Source organism: Triticum urartu, chromosome 2, assembly GCF_003073215.2.
Source record: "Triticum urartu cultivar G1812 chromosome 2, Tu2.1, whole genome shotgun sequence".
Classification (NCBI taxonomy): Eukaryota; Viridiplantae; Streptophyta; class Magnoliopsida; order Poales; family Poaceae; genus Triticum; species Triticum urartu.
In genome coordinates this window covers 615,672,635-615,690,355 of record NC_053023.1, presented here as the reverse complement: position 1 = coordinate 615,690,355, position 17,721 = coordinate 615,672,635, and the positions used below count along the sequence as shown (strand labels likewise).

The 17,721-nt window shown below is 45.4% G+C and overlaps 2 protein-coding genes across 4 annotated transcripts; both read left to right on the top strand.

The window, feature by feature from the left end:
* Positions 1–812: 812 nt before the first annotated feature.
* LOC125539208 (BRCT domain-containing protein At4g02110-like) lies at positions 813–6,287 on the top strand. Its single transcript, XM_048702582.1, has 10 exons — positions 813–981; positions 1,089–1,178; positions 1,264–1,368; positions 1,487–1,591; positions 2,096–2,180; positions 2,664–2,730; positions 2,817–2,864; positions 3,118–5,133; positions 5,270–5,486; positions 5,589–6,287. The coding sequence occupies exons 1-10, from the start codon at positions 919–921 to the stop codon at positions 6,006–6,008; spliced, it is 3,216 nt and encodes a 1,071-aa protein (XP_048558539.1). The 5' UTR covers positions 813–918; the 3' UTR covers positions 6,009–6,287.
* Positions 6,288–11,106: 4,819 nt separating this feature from the next.
* LOC125539207 (kinesin-like protein KIN-7F) lies at positions 11,107–17,131 on the top strand. Of its 3 annotated transcripts, none has more exons than XM_048702580.1 (14): positions 11,107–11,417; positions 12,037–12,312; positions 12,887–12,976; positions 13,066–13,166; positions 13,250–13,363; positions 13,447–13,528; positions 13,611–13,678; positions 13,776–13,841; positions 13,931–14,055; positions 14,172–14,499; positions 14,859–14,966; positions 15,124–15,960; positions 16,071–16,387; positions 16,461–17,131. In XM_048702580.1, exons 2-14 carry the CDS (start codon positions 12,075–12,077, stop codon positions 16,783–16,785), a joined length of 2,799 nt encoding a protein of 932 aa, XP_048558537.1. In that variant the 5' UTR covers positions 11,107–11,417; positions 12,037–12,074; the 3' UTR covers positions 16,786–17,131. The 3 variants fall into 3 exon arrangements, with proteins under 3 accessions (XP_048558537.1, XP_048558538.1, XP_048558536.1); XM_048702581.1 differs by lacking the exon at positions 11,107–11,417 and adding an exon at positions 11,557–11,914; XM_048702579.1 differs by lacking the exon at positions 11,107–11,417 and having other exon boundaries at positions 11,929–12,312.
* Positions 17,132–17,721: the final 590 nt, after the last annotated feature.

The window sequence follows — 17,721 nt, the reverse complement described above, 5'->3', positions numbered from 1 at the left end:
CGTGAAATTTAGTTTCAATTTTTTTACATTTTAAAACACGTTTAAAATACATTTTTGAAAAGCGGGTTCATATGCCCATGGGTTCAAGACGTCCCCACTCATTATCGGTAGCTATATCTGATATGGCCCCTTGTGGTCTATTGGGGTTGACGGGTGTAGCCCATTTTGCTCCTTTAGGTCATGCATTGTCGTCCTTTTGCCTTTTATTGTTTGTTCTAACTAATAGCTGTAAAAGACAATGTGGTTTCTGTTAGTAGAAATCGGAGAGGGGTTCTCTTTATAAGAAAACGTGTTCAAAAATAGTAATGGAAGTAGGTTTAGAAAAAGAAAAGACGCTACACTTTCACCCTCCAAAAAATATGGGAAAATTTTATTTGCCACTGTAGCTTTTGCCAATTTTTTTATACCATTTTAGATTTTGACATTTCACTTTTGTCGCTATTAGCTTTTGACAGTTATCACAATTGCCATTCCGTGACAAAAGCAAAAATTTCAGAGTGGCAATTGTGATACATTGTCAAATGCTAAGAGTGATATATTTTTTTTGCCACGGAATGACAATTGTGATAATTGTCAAAAACTAAGGGTGAGAAAAATGAAATGTCAAAATCTAGGGTGGCATAAGAAAAACTAGCAAAATCTAGAGTGGCAAAAACAACATTTTCCTTTTTTTAAATAAGATAAAATTGCCTTGGGCCTGTGATCTCGATTCCCGAGGGCACCGTACGTTTTTAAATTTCAAATTTCAAATGTCGTTCGGTAGGCCAGGTGGGGCACTTCACAAGTGCAAAGGGCCAAGTGCGGTGGACTCGAATCACATTCCCACTCCCCATTCCTCCTCCGGTCCTCCCCTACCCCAAAACCCAATCACCGCTCCCCGAAGCCCCTCCCTCCGGTCCGACCAAACCCCTCGCCGCCATGCGCCTCTTCGCCGGCGTCCGCTTCGCCCTCCTCGGCTTCGATCCCGTCTCCGACGCGCAGGTTCCGCCACCTCCCTCACCGATTCGTTTCGATTCCGTCTCGGTTCGATCGATTTGGCTTGGCCCCGTCTCCTTCTCGTCACGCGCTCTTGGATGCTGGCTCCGCAGTACCGGTCGGAGATGGTACGGCACGGCGGCGCCGACGCGGGGGGCGCGCAGGAGGGATGCACCCACCTAGTCGTCAGCGGACTCGTCTACGTGAGTTGTGCTGGACATGGAATTCGAATCCCTTCCTCCGTGCTTCACTGCTTCGTGTTTAAACCAAGCCCGATTCGAAATGCAGGATGACCCGGTGTGTGTGGCGGCGCGGGAGCACGGGACGAAGGTCGTGACTGGGCTGTGGGTGGACGACTGCTTTGATCTCGGAGCCATGGCTGACGCCGATCATGTCGGTTCTCGTTTTCCAGTTTCTGTCTTATTTTCAGCAACCTTAGCGAGTCGTGCTTTTCCCACTCTGTACAAGGACTCCTCTGCTGATTAGCTTGGCGAGTTTTTCGATCTCGCAGGTACTGTACAGGCCAGTGAGAGATTTGGAAGGCATACCGGGTGCTGAATCGCTCTGCATTTGCTTGACGGGCTACCAAAGACAGAACGGGCGTGAAGCCATAGTGGTAATGCTCACTATCAGTTCAGTTATCACTTATCAGGCTTCCTAGTGTAGAGGTCCAAGACTGACTGTTGCTAGATGCAGCCATACGATGCACTACACAGTGAATATGAACAAGGCTTGTTCTGATTGGGTCATTTGCTGTGACTGTTTTTGGTTGACAGGACTGGTATTACTTTTAGGTGTGCTGAAGTTTTTCCCCCTTGCTTGGAGAGCTTGTGGCTATGATTTCACCACTTATCCACTTCTTTCGCTGTGTGATTAGTTGAACTGCTAAATCATACCAACACAAAGCATGTTCCAAGTTAATGTTTCTGCTAGTGGCATAGACTCAGTCAGTAAGATATGCAAGTTGATCCACATGCAGCAGTTGTGTAATACATTTTGAATCCTTTGATGTACAAAGATAGTTCATCTTTACCTCGCAATCAATCTGAAGACTTCATTTTATTTTTTCCTCGATTTCTCATCACAAATCTCTTCACTACTCATTCACTGTCAAATGTAGAAAATGGTTAATATGATGGGAGCGCGGTTCTCCAAGCCTTTGACAGCAAAAAGGGTCACCCATCTCATCTGCTACCAATTCGAAGGCATGTTCTTTCCTTAATAGTGTTGCATACAAGTACTTAATAGTTTACATTGCACTGACTGAACTTGTGGTATCATTAGTATTCATCTTTTTGTTAACGTTGCATTAGCATGCATTCCATTTTGATAACTTTTTTATTTGATCTTGTTGTTTCTGTTACAGAATTTTGAATTGCTGTATAAGTTGGAATATTAGCAGCTATCTCCATTTCTGTATATAGGGGTCAACGTAGTGATTTTTCTGAGATATTGATAGTTAAATGCACACAGTTCAGGATTTTGATTTCCCCTTATCTTTAGTTTGGGTTAGTCTTGTGCCTGTCTCAGATATGAGTTCAATAATGCATATCATATCATATCATATCATGCCTCTGACCAGTCTCTTGAAAATTAGGATCCTTTTTTTTCTGCTCGTGCATTCAGTTTGTTCCACTACCCTTTCACACCTTCAATGTCATTCGCTACTTTTTCCCAAACTGTGCCAGGTGAGAAGTACGAGCTTGCTAAAATGGTGAAGATTAATATTATTAATCACCAGTGGTTGGAAGATTGGTATGTATTTAATCATTGTACCTAAAAGGCTATTGCATCTTCTCATTATTGTATTTGCTGAAATGCTGTATATGTTTTTGCTACAGCTTAAAGGCATGGGACATTCTTCCTGTTGATAATTATACTGCCAGAAGGTACAATTATCTATCACCTTGCATTTGATATTACCTTTTAGCTTTTGGGTGTATAATTCTAATCGGTCAACCTCACTACCCTTTTCTTGAGCGAGTCAACCCCAGTATCATGTTCACGATGCCTGGTTGATTGTTTGTTCATTACAGTTTATGTAAATACATAATAATCTGGTTGGTTGATTGCTCATTACAGTTTATGTAAATATGTAATATGTAATGCATCAAATCTCATTTTGTGTATTCATATATTCAGTGGTTGGGAATTGGAGATAATGGAGGCAGAAGCTAAAGATTCTGAAGATGAATCACAAAGTGCTGATAGAGGCTCGTCAGATAGCAGAGGCATTGCCAGAAGCATCCTTGCTACAGAGATTGCAACGCCCATTCATGGTCCTTCTGTCTTCTCTGGCAATGCAGAGGTTCCTGCAGGAACACACGTGGGTGCTTCGCAACAGATCAGGGAAGTGAAAGATGCAAGTGAATGGTCAGTTGATGTCATGGCTGACACACTGAGCACTCCAAACACAAATGTTGTGACAATTTCTGCTGATCCTGATGCCCATGCACATGCATCACAAGCTGATAGAGTTGAAGTTGTAGCTGCAGACTCAGAACATGACAAGTTGGTTTCTCATAAAACCTTTGAAGCAGGCCCTGAGGAGATCCCAATTACTGCAGTCCCTGGTGAATATGGAGTATTTTCTCAGAAAGTATCAACTTCGCAACAGATTAAGGAAGTGGAAGATGCAAGTGAAAGGTCACTTGACGTCATGGCTGACATACTGAGCACTCCTAACACAAATTCTGTGACAATTTCTGCTGATCCTGATGCCCATGCACCCATCCACAGTCCTACTGTCTTCACTGGCAATGCAGATGCAGTGGCTCCTGCAGGACGATGCTTGGAGACTTCACAGCAGATTAGGGAAGTTGAAGATGTAAGTAAAAGGCCACTTGATGACAGAGCTGACAGACTAAGTACTCCAAACACAAATGTTGTGACAATTTCTGCTGATCCTGATGCCCATGCACATGCATCACAAGCTGATAGAGTTGAAGTTGTAGCTGCAGACTCAGAACATGACAAGTTGGTTTCTCGTGCAACCTTCCAAGCAGGCCCTAAGGAGATCCCAATTACTGCAGTCCCTGGTGAATATGGAGTATTTCCCCAGAAAGTATCAACTTCTAGTGTGAGAAATCCTGCTGCCAAGAGGTCACAGAGTCCTGAGGATGAAACGGCTGTTGTATCTGTACATAGTAGCTGTGACTTTGCTGCTTCCAAGTCCAAGCATGGTAAAGTTCTTTCCAATGGCAGTGTCGAAGCAGATCTTGAAAAGACCTGTAGCCTGAGTGCTGCTGAAAGCACAACATTCGTGCCTGAAGAAATCTTGAGCAGAGCAAGGAACGCAGTTGCTAAGAGCCCACTCAGTTCCAACAGTGAGATGAATGATGCGATAGTAGTTTGCAAGACGAAGCCTGCTAATATGAATATGGAGGAAAACCCTACAACCGGCGCATGCCCAACTGCTGGTAAAACCAAAAGAGTATCTTTCGATTTGAGTTTTCGTGAGGCGGTGAACACAGAAAGTTCCACTTCAAAGGTTTCAAGCAGTGCAAGTGCAGACAACCCTGAAACATGTAGCCCTATTCCTCTTAGTGTCCTGAAGCCCCGGCGCAAGGTAGTTGCCAAGAGGAGGGGAGCATCTTCTTTCCAGAAAGGGAGATCTGGCAGTGAGGCTTGCAGAACAGTTAGTATCTCATTTGAAGCATCAAAGTTGCCTGCAGAGAGTTCCACAAATGCTGGCATGGTGACAGTGTACAAGGGTCTCGATAATGCTGATGAAGCCTGGGAAGATAGGCAAGAAGATTTGCAAAGCTCTAAACCTAGAAGCAGGAAGAGACAGAAAACTGACCATAACAAGGAAAACATACCAGCCAATACTCGTCTTGCTCCTAAATCAAAACGTGGGAAAAAGCGTGTGAGTTCTGAATGTGTCAAAATAGCAGTAGAGAACAACGAATCTGTGATTGATGACCGCAGTATGACAGGGGGGAATGATGATGGATCCTCGGCCGTGTGGGAACCAGAACCTACATGGTTTATTTTAAGTGGGCATCGCCTATTGAGGAAGCAGTGCAGGTCGATACTTCTGCGCCTGAAGGGAAGAGTTTGCAGTCATTCACACCATTGGTTTTTCCAAGCGACACATTTTATCACCCCTGAGCTCCGCAGAACTGAAAAATTCTTTGCAGCTGCTGCAGCGGGGAGGTAAAATCCTTCGTTCACTCCAGTAGTAGACTAGTAGTAATATTTACCATCCAGAATTATTTAGCATTGTTGTTTCCACATACACATGGAACAGAACTGAATGAATGTTTGTTGGTTTTCGGAAAATAAAAAACAGGTGGATACTGAAGCCTGAGTACCTGTTTGCTTGCGATGAGGCTGGCAAGCTAGTGGACGCAGAATCATTTGAGTGGCACGGTGATGGCCTTAACGACAACCAGACGATAAGCCTGAACGCTCCGAGGAAATGGCGGCACCTGAAGCAGCGCACCGGCCATGGCGCCTTGCACGGGATGCGGATCATCATATATGGAGAGTGCATTTCCCCATCACGGGTATGTAATGAGAACATTTGATACTACCATTTCTCCGCGTGTTTTTGTAACCACTGTTGATCTGTAAGCCGGCGTGCTCCCCCTGTCTTAACAAACATGCAGGACACCCTGAGGCGCGCGGTGCGAGCCGGCGACGGCACGGTCCTGGCCACCGCCCCGCCGTACACGCGGTTCCTGAAGCTGGGCGCGATCAGCTTCGCGGTGGTGGCCGCGGGCACGCCGAGCAGCAACGCGTGGGTGCAGGAGTTCAAGAGCCACGGCATCCCGTGCGTGAGCCCGAGCTATCTGGTGGACTACGTGTGCAAGCCGGGCCACCTGGAGCAGCACAAGCACGTCCTCTTCGGCATGGAGGACCTGGCCAACGAGTCCCTGCGGAAGCTGCTGTCGTCGGCCCAGGAGCAGGAGGGAGGCGACGCTGAGCAGAGCTGCGGCTCCGGCGCGATGGTGGTGGTGCACGAGTCAGAAGGCCCGATCTCGTACGTGGCCGCCGGAGACGCGGCGGAGATGGCCTCAGCCTCCTGACTGGTCACGGTACTTGGGGGTGCGACTGATAATTATGCGACTGTTTGTTTTAACGGGATAATTATGCGACTGATAATCCGCAAAAATAAACAAATTATGCGACTGATGTAGCGTCAAATGGTAGACACCTTGGGTACTGTCAGAGTGAAGCCGAATGGCGAGGAGGTTTTGTGAGAGCTATTTGACCGTTTCGTGTTAGGAATGTTTTGGAATTTATATTTACGGCTACGCTAAATATCAGTCGATTGATATTTGGCGAAGTCTCGGTCGATGACAATATCAGTCGACTGATATTTGGCGAAGTCTCGGTCGATGACAATCCGTGTGGACGTGTAAGTTGGCTCGAATCAGCTCTTTTCTTTGTCGCTGCATGGGCCGGTGGAGATGAGAGAGCGTTTCTTTTATTTTTCTTCTGGGCCTTGTTCCCTTTGCTGTGCAGCCCAACTTCCCCGAGTGTGTTTTTTTAGTTATTTTTGTCAGCCTACAAGAAAAGTACTTCGTCTTGTTTCTTTTTCTCGCCCTACACAAGTGAGTTTTGCCTGTAGGAGAGGAAGTCACGGTGGCTTCTCTTTTTCCCAAAAGAAATTTTCATTTTCATTTTTCTTTTGTTCTTTACCTTTTTCTTCTTTTTATTGTTTTACTTTTCGTTTACTTTTTATAAGTCTTTAACTTTTTTAATTTATTTTTACTTATTATTTGCTTATCCCGTATCATTTTTTTGTTTTGTTTATTTAATTTAATTTTTCCTTTTGTCCTTGCTTATTAATGTTGTGTTTTATTCTATTTGATTTTAGCATATTTTCCAAATTTCTAGCAGCCCTATTTTAGCAACGAAATTTCCTACCAATTTTTTGTTAATCATTTTCAGTTGCACATCCATCAGATGCTTTGTAAGTATATGTTGGTTGCGATAGTTTCAATTTTATTACCTGGATTGCTAAAATTTAGTCGATTGAGTTTAACCGAAGTCCCGGTACACATATATGGCCGTTAGATCACTGTTTTCGTAAGATTCATGCAGCTCTGCTTGTCTAGTGTTACCCCGACTTGTTTAGTGCCCGCTTCTTCTTTCTTTACTTTTCTCGTGTTCAGTATTGATGCGCGATGTGCTGGTTGTGAGAGGCGTTTTTCATTGTTTTTGTTGGACTTTTCAATTGCCATGTACACACCATATCTACCGCGGAGTACTTGTCTCAGGGGAGGGGGTCTTCATCCCTCGGGGTTCTTCAGTTGCATTTTTTTCTTCTATTTTCCCCTCTTTTATGCCAGATCTTTATTTGTGGATTTATTTATGTATGCATTTTGATTTTTTATGCTTGCATAAGGTAGGAAATGCTTTTTCTTCGATGACTAGGGATTTTCGAACCATGTAGACATAAATGTTAGTGGGTATGTTGGTTGTTAGCGGGTTTTTAAACCATGACTTTTGTTTTGTATAGGACCAACATTTTCATTTTTTTTCTTGTTTATGCGTAAAAGAATATTAGCATATATTTTTTTCTTGCACCGGCCGCAAGTGCATGTCTTCTAACCCGACCGCAACTGAACTTTTTTGTTATGTCAAAGGGGGCGCCGGGAGAGGGGCGGACAAGTTGCAAGCCCGACAACAGCCCCGCAACTGCATGTCCCCGACATGGTTGCAACTCGACTTTTGTTTTGTTAGAGGGGACGCCGGGAGAGGGGGCGGGCCAGTTGCAATCCCGACAACAGCCCCGCAACTGCATGTTCCCCCAACATGGTTGCAACTCGACTTTTGTTTTGTCGGAGGGGGCGGGCCAGTTGTAAGCCCGACAACAGCACCGGAACTGCAAGTGCCGCACCCCGACCGCAACTGCATGTCCCTCAACATGGTTGCAACTCTACTTTTGTTTTGTCAGAGGGGTCGCCGGGAGAGGGGGCGGACCAGTTGCAAGCTCGACAACAACCCCGTAACTGCATGTCCCCCAACATGGTTGCAACTCGATTTTTGTTTTGTCGGAGGGGGCGTCGGGGGAGGGGCCGGCCACTTGCAAGCCCGACAACACCCCCGCAACTGCAAGTGCTGCACCCGACCGCAACTGCATGTCCCCCAACATGGTTGCAACTCGACTTTTGTTTTGTCGGAGGGGGTGCCGGGAGAGGGGGTGGGCCAGTTGCAAGCCCGACAACAGCCCCGCAACTGTAAGTGCCGCATTCGACCGCAACTGCATGTCTTTTAACCCGACTACAACTGGACTTTTTTGTGCTGTCAGAGGGGATGCCATGAGAGGGGGCATGTCAGTTGCAAACTCGACAACAGCCCCGCAACTGCAAGCGCCGCACCCGACCGTAACTGCATGTCCCCCAACATGGTTGCAACTAGACCTTTGTTTTGTTGGAGGGGGCGGCGGGAGAGGGAGTGGGCCAGTTGCATGTCCGACACTAGAAATACAACTGCAAGTGTCACACCTAGGCCTACAATTGCAAATGTCATCTCGGACTACACCTGCATGTTGCCCTGATGCCTGCTGATTAAGACTTATTTAAATCTCAACCGACTGGACCGTATCCACACCCCATTATCTACTTTGTTTTTCTTATTTAATATATTTTTATTTTTATTTTTCTGTTTCTCTAGAAAGAGGTGTTTTGATTTTTTTAAACGTGACACACCAATCTAGTTGCACCTCTGCATCGCATGTGTAACTGAATATGATTGGCTCTCTTATTTTGTTAGTAGTACCATTGTCAATTTGTTGATGATAGCAAAATTACAAATAGATGAGACCCAATCTAAGAAAAAATGCAAGGTAAAACCATCATTAAATAATGCTAAACATTTTTCTAATTTCATGATGAATATTTTTAAACAATATTATACATTTTCTAATGGCACTCTAATTTTTTTTAAATACATGATTAATATTTGTGAAAATGCATGAACATATTTCTTAAAACAATATCATGACTAATGCTTACATTTTCTAGAAGCAAAAATAGTATAAATAAGAATGAAAGGAGAAAAATGAAAAGTAAAACTGGACAAAATTGATAGTAACTGCATGTTAAATTTTTTTGCATGAACAACAAGCTAATACATCCGGCCGGTGCACCACACGTAGTAATGGAGCAGCAGCACGGAACAAAAATACAGCCCAATCTCTGGCCCAACTCAGCTCAAAAACACACAAAGCAAAGACAAACAGGGCAGCCCAAAAAGCAACCAGAGGTGACATGGTATGGGCTGGACAATAAAGCAGAAAGAAAAACAGGTGACGTCAGTCGACTGAGACTTCGCGAAGTCTCGATCGACTGAGACCTAAACAAACCCTTATATTTAATGTCACACATCATTGCTACTCAGTGGTCGCACTGTCATACTGGCCGCCTAAGCTTAAGGAAGCAGTTTTCTGTACGCAAAGCAGATGCGTACTTTCTCCGTCCAAAAATATTTGTCCTGAAAATGAATAAAATGGTTGTATTTAGAGAGAAGTGCATATTACACCCCTCAACTCTAGCCCTAATTTAATATACATCCCCCAACTCCAATACCGTCTACTTTACAACCCTCAACTCTCAAAACCGGCCAGAACTCAACCCTCGCCTACCCGTTGACCGGTTTTGACCCAGTTGATTTTTTACCTATTGACTTGCTGAACAGTAACTAAAAAAATTCAGATTTTTTTTGTTTTTTCAATGGTGAACAGTAAATTGAAAAAAAGTTGGAAATAAAAGTCAACAAACAGTTGCGATTTTTTAACGGGTGATTAGTAAATTCAAGAAAATACTAAATTTTTGAAAAAAATCTGAATTATTTTTGCATGGACGATTTTCAGTGCGTGGTGTCCGCGCCAATTTTCAACTTGTTTGGACACTTGAGTTTATTTTTATTTAAAACTTTTCTGAATTTACTGTTCACCCGGTTAAAAGAATGATTTTTTTTAAAAAAATTATTCCTTTTGAATTTACTGTTCACCTAGTCAACTGGGTCAAAACCGGTCAACAGGGAGGGGAGGGTTGAATTCCAGCTGGTTTTGAGAGTTGGGGGGGGGGGTTGTAAACTAGACGGTATTGAAGTTGGGGGGTGTATATTAGACTAGGGCTAGAATTGAGGGGTGTAATATGCATTTCTCTCTTGTATTTATAATTAAAATAAGTCTACATATATTCATTTTTAGGGCAAGTATTTTCCGATGGATGGAGTACTAGTTAGAGAATGACAGTACTATCATTTTTCTTCTAAAGTTAAGTTGTCAAGTGGTGCCAACTGTTACCTAGCGGTACTACTACGACCGGGTCTCGGCCTATCGGGACAGGACCATCCTCCTCCTCATTGGAAAAGGCATTTGGCCAGCGGTGAGTGCAACTTTACACGGCGCAGTGACTGACACGCCAGAAGGTGGACGCGACCACTCAACGTATCACTCATTTTGCTACCAGAAGGGAACAGACACCGCACGCACACTATTCTCTGAAAACAACCAGGGGCAAAATGATTCACAGCAGCTCGTGGATTTGATACCGTGAGTAGTGTAACAGACATAGCAGCTAGGTCGGCAAGACAAGAGGCCATCTGAATGAGTGAGGCAGACACAAGTGGTTGCATTGCATGGCTAAACGAGTGACACTCACTCACTCCCCTACCGATCGATCGAGTAGAAGCTAAGTAAGCTTTGGGAAAAGCCCCGACAATCAACAAGACCGGCGTTTGCTTGCTTTGGCACCAAGGCATTGGAGTAGCTCCCTGCCCTGTCGCATCGAGATGAATCTTCACCCTTTTCTGCAGAGTCTCGTAACAGTCATGCATCCTATGCCATTATAAAAAAGGTTAAATTACCTAATCTAATCCAGTAGCAGTGCTTTTCAAGGCTGTAAGGCTGCGCAAAGAGCCAAAGACGGGTTCTCAAAAAAAAGAGCCAAAGATGGGGAGGGCCTTCGCGCAAAAATGGAGGCACAGAGAAAGTAAAAAAGTAAAGTAAAATTAAATAAAAAAGAAAAAGGCAGCCAAAAGGGGGTGGGGACAAAGGAAGCAATCGGCGGCCTCCTCCCCCTCTGGCGGGCCGGGTCGATTCCCGTGTGTGAAAAAGAAAGAAAAAAAACTAGTACTAGCGGAGGGAAGGGGCAAAAAGGAAAGCAACCGTCGTCTACGATAACCCCCCGAAACGGCCAGCCAGTCCAGATCGTGGTGAAGGGAGAGGTGGAGTGGAGGTGGTGCCGTGCTGCCGTTCCGTTCCGTTCCGTCCCGCGGTGGCCGCCAGTCCAGTTCACTGCCGCTGCTCCCGCGAGCCGCGAAACCACCTCGCTCCTCTCGTGGCCTCCGATTCTGCCTCGCAACACAGGCGAACTCCCCAGCGCAGCCATGGCGGCCGCCGAGGCCAGACCCTGCTCCGTGCCGGCGGGCGCCGCGGGCCACCTGGCCCCTTCGGCGGCGAGCGTCTGCCTGTAGGCCCGGTAAATCCCCCGCCATTATTTACCCCCTTCCCTGTCCCTGTCGCCTGAGCATTACATATTTACGTACGGACACAGTACAGGCCGGCAGGTCGCCGCTAGTTAATTTCCTCCCGTCAGCGGCGCGATCTCGCATTCTCGCTTAACGAGGCCTCTCCCCGGGTAGTTGAGCCAAATCGCCATGTGATCCGGGCGCGGCGTGGGTATCTCCGTCGGTGGGGCGATAGAATATGTCTGCAGGAGCGTCCTAGGGAAGCAGGCAGCAGGGCAGGGCGGTCAACATCGGCGCGAGTAGCTGCTGCTGCTGCCAGTCGGTGCTAGATTTGGCCCGATCATTAGTGCGGTTTCACTGTGCCAGGCGACGCCCTAACCACCACCGCCCGTCCGAATCACCCGCGGCCGGGGGATTAGGAATGCTTGCGCTCTCCTCCACCTACTGGGCCAACTACTCAACGCTCCTGCCCGGCTGCCCCCCGCCACAACTCGCAGGAGCAGGACAGGTTCCTTGATGGGTTCCCCCTCTGCTGCTTCCAATTATTCCGCATTCATGTGCTCCGCCCCATTTGTTTTCTCTTGCCTAGCGTGATAGATAATTAATGGTGTTATGGACTTATGGTTGCAGATGGTGTAGGGAAGGGGAGACAGAGAGTGAGTAGTGAGATGGGGGCGATTGGGGGCGACGAGATGGCGCAGTGGGATAATGCGGACGGAGGCGAGGTGGCCAATGGCGCCGCCGGGAAGCTGGAGAAGATACTGGTTTCGGTGAGGCTCAGGCCGCTCAGCGACAAGGAGGTTGCGCGCGGGGATCCGTCCGAGTGGGAGTGCATCAGCGACACCACCGTCATCGCCCGGAGCGCCTTCCCCGACCGGCCAACGGCTCCGACTGCCTACTCCTTTGGTTGGTGCATCGTCCCCCCTGATCTTTTCGCTCACATCAAAGCTGTGCTGTGCATGTTTTTCTTTGTCTTTAGTTCATTACTTCTGCTGTTTCTGTTATCATAGGCCCCATAATTATTATTATACTGTATCTCACTAGCGTTTTAGAAGCTGTACATTTGTATATTGGTTTAAACTGATTAGAATGTCGAATACATGTCTGGACTCTGGAGTACCAATTACAGATGATAGGTAAATTTTTACTGTATAGTATGGATATATTTTTGTTACTGGCAACCGAAACTCCTCGATTAACCTCATTACTGCTCATGTTCTGACAGGAGCAACTTGGAGAATGGTTCTTTAGGTTAATGGGAGCTACTTATCATTAAAAAAACTCACCTGGAACTGAAATGTTCAGATTCTGTACAAATCAAACCTATTAATTTTAGTTTGTGATGAGTTTCATCATATAATCACCGGGACTTTAGCTCGTTTCTTCCACAATAGGGCTCTGCACAAACTTTACTCACTTTCAGATGTGATATTATGTGTATCTCCTTTGAGACTTTAACCAAAACTCTATCCAATTACAGACAGGGTATTCCGTTCTGACTGCGATACCAAAGAAGTGTACGAGCAAGGGGCCAAGGAGGTTGCCCTCTCTGTAGTTAGTGGCATCAACTGTTAAGTGCAGACATTCTGGCTATTTTTCTCCTATCTGCTTTAATCAAAGCGACGGTCTCACTGAATAATTTGCTTTTGTCTGCAACAGCTAGTATCTTTGCATATGGTCAAACAAGTAGTGGGAAGACATACACCATGACCGGAATAACGGAATGTACAGTATCAGATATTTATGATTACATTGGCCGGGTAATTAAACACCTTTCATATGGTCACAGTTTTGGTCCGAATCTGTAACCATTGGTCTGAAATATGCTCAACATCTTTTGCAGCACGAGGAGAGAGCATTCGTGTTGAAATTCTCAGCGATCGAAATATATAACGAAGTTGTAAGGGATCTTCTTAGTTCAGAAAACACTTCTCTTAGACTTTGGGATGACGCAGAGGTCAGGACACTCCTACTCGTTTTTGTTCTCTATAAATCCTCTTCCCCTGCATTACTAATGGCTTGATACTGTATGTTCTACAGAAGGGAACTTATGTAGAGAACCTTAAAGAGGTGATATTGAGGGACTGGAACCATCTCAAGGAACTTATTTCTGTGTGTGAAGGTGGGATGTTGTTTGTATTAGCTTACCAATTTATAAGTGGTGATTACTCTCATCTCATTTGTGCAATGTGTGCTTGTACCAGCTCAAAGGAGAACCGGAGAGACATACTTAAACGAAAACAGCTCCAGATCGCATCAAATCCTTAAATTGGTTTGTCTACTACTTTGTTGCATGTAAAAAGGAAGGATTCAGTATATTTTGTGTTACAGAAGGTCACCATTCCTGATTTGTTTATCTATTGTTTCAGACTATCGAAAGTTCTGCTCGTGAATTCTTGGGTAAGGACAAGTCAACGACACTTGCGGCTAGTGTGGTAAGAACTAAGCACAAAGATTTACTTTTTGGTAATATTTATTTTTTTACATACGAAGAAGTGACAGCATCTTTTGTTGTCATGTGCAGAACTTTGTTGATTTGGCAGGAAGTGAACGTGCATCTCAGGCACTGTCAGCTGGTGCTAGGCTGAAGGAAGGTTGTCATATTAATAGAAGTTTACTTACCCTGGGAACTGTCATTCGTAAACTAAGGTTACATCCCTAATTCAATATTCTGCAGTGTTGAGTTTCAATGGAAAGTTTCTCTTGGTTAAAAAAATCCTGTTCTAGCTTCCATTTATATTATTTACTTGGTTTCACCTATGCAGCAAGGTAAGAAATGGACACATACCATATCGGGATTCAAAGCTCACACGCATATTACAACCTTCTCTTGGAGGTAATGCAAGGACTGCAATCATTTGCACAATGAGCCCAGCCCGAAGCTACATGGAGCAATCAAGAAATACCCTGCTATTTGCAAGTTGTGCAAAGGAAGTAGTTACAAATGCACAGGTTAATGTAGTCATGTCTGATAAAGCCCTAGTTAAGCATTTACAAAGGGAACTTGCTAGGTTGGAGAGTGAACTGCGATGTCCAGCTACCTATTCCAGTCTAGAATCATTGGTGAGGGAAAAAGATAACCACATCCGGAAGGTAAATGTTACTTCTGACATTTGTGTTGGTTTCTTCTTTTTGTACATTATAGGAAACAGATCTTACCTTTTGCCAGTTTTAAACACAAGTCGCAGAGCTTACTGTTTTTCCATGAAAATTATAACACACAGAAAAGACGAACATGTACATGTGTAAACTTTTTCAAAATATTTTGACAATTTTTTTTCTCACTTGGGAACATGTGCTCCCGGGTGCAAAACCTTGAATTAGAGATCCTATAGTAAACCACTGTTTTATGTATGTTGCATGCATTTTTTGCCATGCCAATTACCTTAAAATGCCCAAATACACCTTCCTTCTTGTGATGGTGTAGAAGTTTAATAGACCCTTCCTTGCAGATGGAGAAAGAAATTAAGGAATTGAAGGCACAGCGTGATCTGGCTCAATCTAGGCTGCAGGATCTGCTCCAGGTTGTTGGAGATAACCATGTTTCAAAGCGTCCCCTGGTACATGCACTTTCTTACTTCCTACTGTGCTACATTCTCTGTTGCTAAATGTAAGACGTTTTGGCAGTTCGAACAGAGGTAGTACTAGTAGTTAACTAGTCTTTCTGGTTGTGTCAAAACGATTAAAGTGTTTGCTTTCTCTCTTATGTACATGTAGGCTTCTGGAAGGAACTTTACCTTCGATGTGCCCCAGCCATGTGAAGATCAGATATCAACAACCGAATCATCAGAAGTAGTTGACAATGTCCAAAATTTCAGGTTCCAAGGACGCCATGCAGCACAGAGGGAAGTTGGGTCTCAACAGTCTGAAAATAATGTGCAGTTTGCTACCCCATTGAGTTATTCAGTCAGCAGTCCTCCATTCAGTGGGATGCCCCCAACCACTAGCAGAGATGACGTTTCTCAGATATCAAATGAGGATTCAGATGATGTTTGCAAAGAAGTACGGTGCATAGAGACCAATGAAACAGAAGGAAAAAATGGTCTGGACTCGTCAGCTATCGGGAGCAATATCTTGCAAGATTCGAATGTGGGTGCTAGTACACATGGAAACGATGATGTATCTACTGTTACCCTGGAGCAACATCTAGAGACTGTCAGAAAACCTTTTGCCAATCTTGTCGAAGATCTAGGGTCTTCAACACGAAACCCATCTAGCTCTAGAGGAATTGTGAGAAGCAGGAGCTGTAGGTCTCTGATGGGCTCTACTCTGTTTGAAGACCTGGAGAAGGATGACTGCACACCACCGAGCAGAAGATTCATGGACTTCCCCGGGAGACCTGAAGGGGGTCAAAGAAGGGGCTCTGCACTGAACTTTGATGCAGAGAGTGAAACTTTGTCACGGGCAGGGTCAATGCTTTCTGAAATTACTACTACGAGGGGTGGACCCAAGGCAAATGGTTCTGTGGCAGGTGACACAGAATTTACCGGCATAGGTGAATTTGTTGCTGAACTGAAAGAAATGGCTCAGTATCAGAAGCAACTCGGTGGTCAGGTGTGGAACTATTTACTTGTCTTTGCAATGTTATTATTATTCTATCAGTACAGCACATTGGGGTAATATATTGTGCAAATTTTGAATACCATTTTTTTAATGTTTTTCAGTATGTTAACGGAGAAATAGCAGAAGGAACCGTCAGGAGCGTTGGATTAGATCCAATCATGGATGCCTTGCAATCACCTTCGCGATGGCCACTGGAATTTGAGAGAAAACAGCAAGAGATCATTGACCTTTGGCATGCATGCTATGCTTCATTGGTTCACAGAACCTACTTTTTCTTGTTGTTTAAAGGAGATCCAGCCGACTCCATTTACATGGAAGTGGAGATAAGGAGGCTATCTTTCCTTAAAGATACCTATGCCAATGGTGGTATGGAAAGCAAAGTCGTGGCTGGTAGCCTGAACACTTCTCTGGTTTCAAGGTAAGTCACATTTCTCACTTGTCTGCATTACAACACTTGAATTCCTCCTGACGGAAACTACTCCGATATGTAGTGCCAGGAAGTTGCAACGTGAGAGGGAGATGCTCTGCAGGCAAATGCAGAAGCGGCTCTCGATTGAGGAAAGAGAGAGCATGTACACCAAATGGGGAGTTTCGCTGTCCTCCAAAAGGAGAAGGCTTCAGGTGGCACGTCGCCTTTGGACCGAAACCAAAAACCTCGAGCATGTCAGGGAGAGCGCTTCCCTTGTCGCCCGATTGATCGGCCTCCTAGAGCCAGGAAAGGCACTGAGGGAGATGTTTGGGCTAAGCTTTGCGCCACAGCAGTTCAGCCGACGATCCCACAATAGCTGGAGATATGGCCGTTCTTCTCTGGACTGATTGCGACATGCGAATGAACACGAGGTTTTCATTGTTCCCTTGTTGGATATACAGAATTATATAGGAGCATAGCATTGGCGGTTGTAGCTTATATAGGCCCTTCAGTGTGTTTTCTGTATGATATTGTAAAATGCATCGACCCTACTCAATCTTACACCATCAAGTTCGATTGGGAAGCTCTGTCTACTGAACTGGGGTCAAATATGCAACACTTCTGTAAGCTGTGTTCGTCTGTTTCCAAAGAGATCCAAGGTTATGTATGTGCAACTTGTGGAAGAAACATTCAACTGGATAGCTTTCAATCTTTACACTTTGTTACAGCTCTCGGCAAGAAGTACAATCTTTACACTTTTGTCTGAGCAATACATCTCTAGAGTCCATCAATTACATACAGCCCTCAACAAGATGCCGAGCCAACGATAACGAGGGCTACTGCCTAGATTGGAGGTGACATCAGCGTGACCGAGCTGAGAACCAGCCGAGGATGGGACATCTCGGTGAGGAATCAAACGGCGCTCGGGTCACCGTCTTCACCATGGCGACGAGGAAGTCCTCGAGCCCGCACGGGATGGCGACCACCTTCCCCTCGACGCCGTCCTCCTTCTTGGCCTTGGCCATCAGCGACGCGAAGTGCTTGCTGCGTAGGTGCGATGCCGGCAGCTCGAACTCGTGGTGGCTGTACCCCGGCGGCTCCACCCGCACCTTCACGTGCCGCTCCGGCTTCTGCGTCGTCTTGCCGTTGAAGAGCCCCATGGCGTCGCTCGGCGGCGGCGTGCGGGCTCCGGCGAGACGGATCTAGGTCTCCAATCAGAAAATCTAGCAAAGTGGTTGTGGACTTGCGGTGATGCGATCGGTGCTGTATATTATGGGAACCTCGGCACGGTATCGGTTTGGCGGGATTCCGAGCGGTCAACGAGAGTCTGAAACTCTGAATAC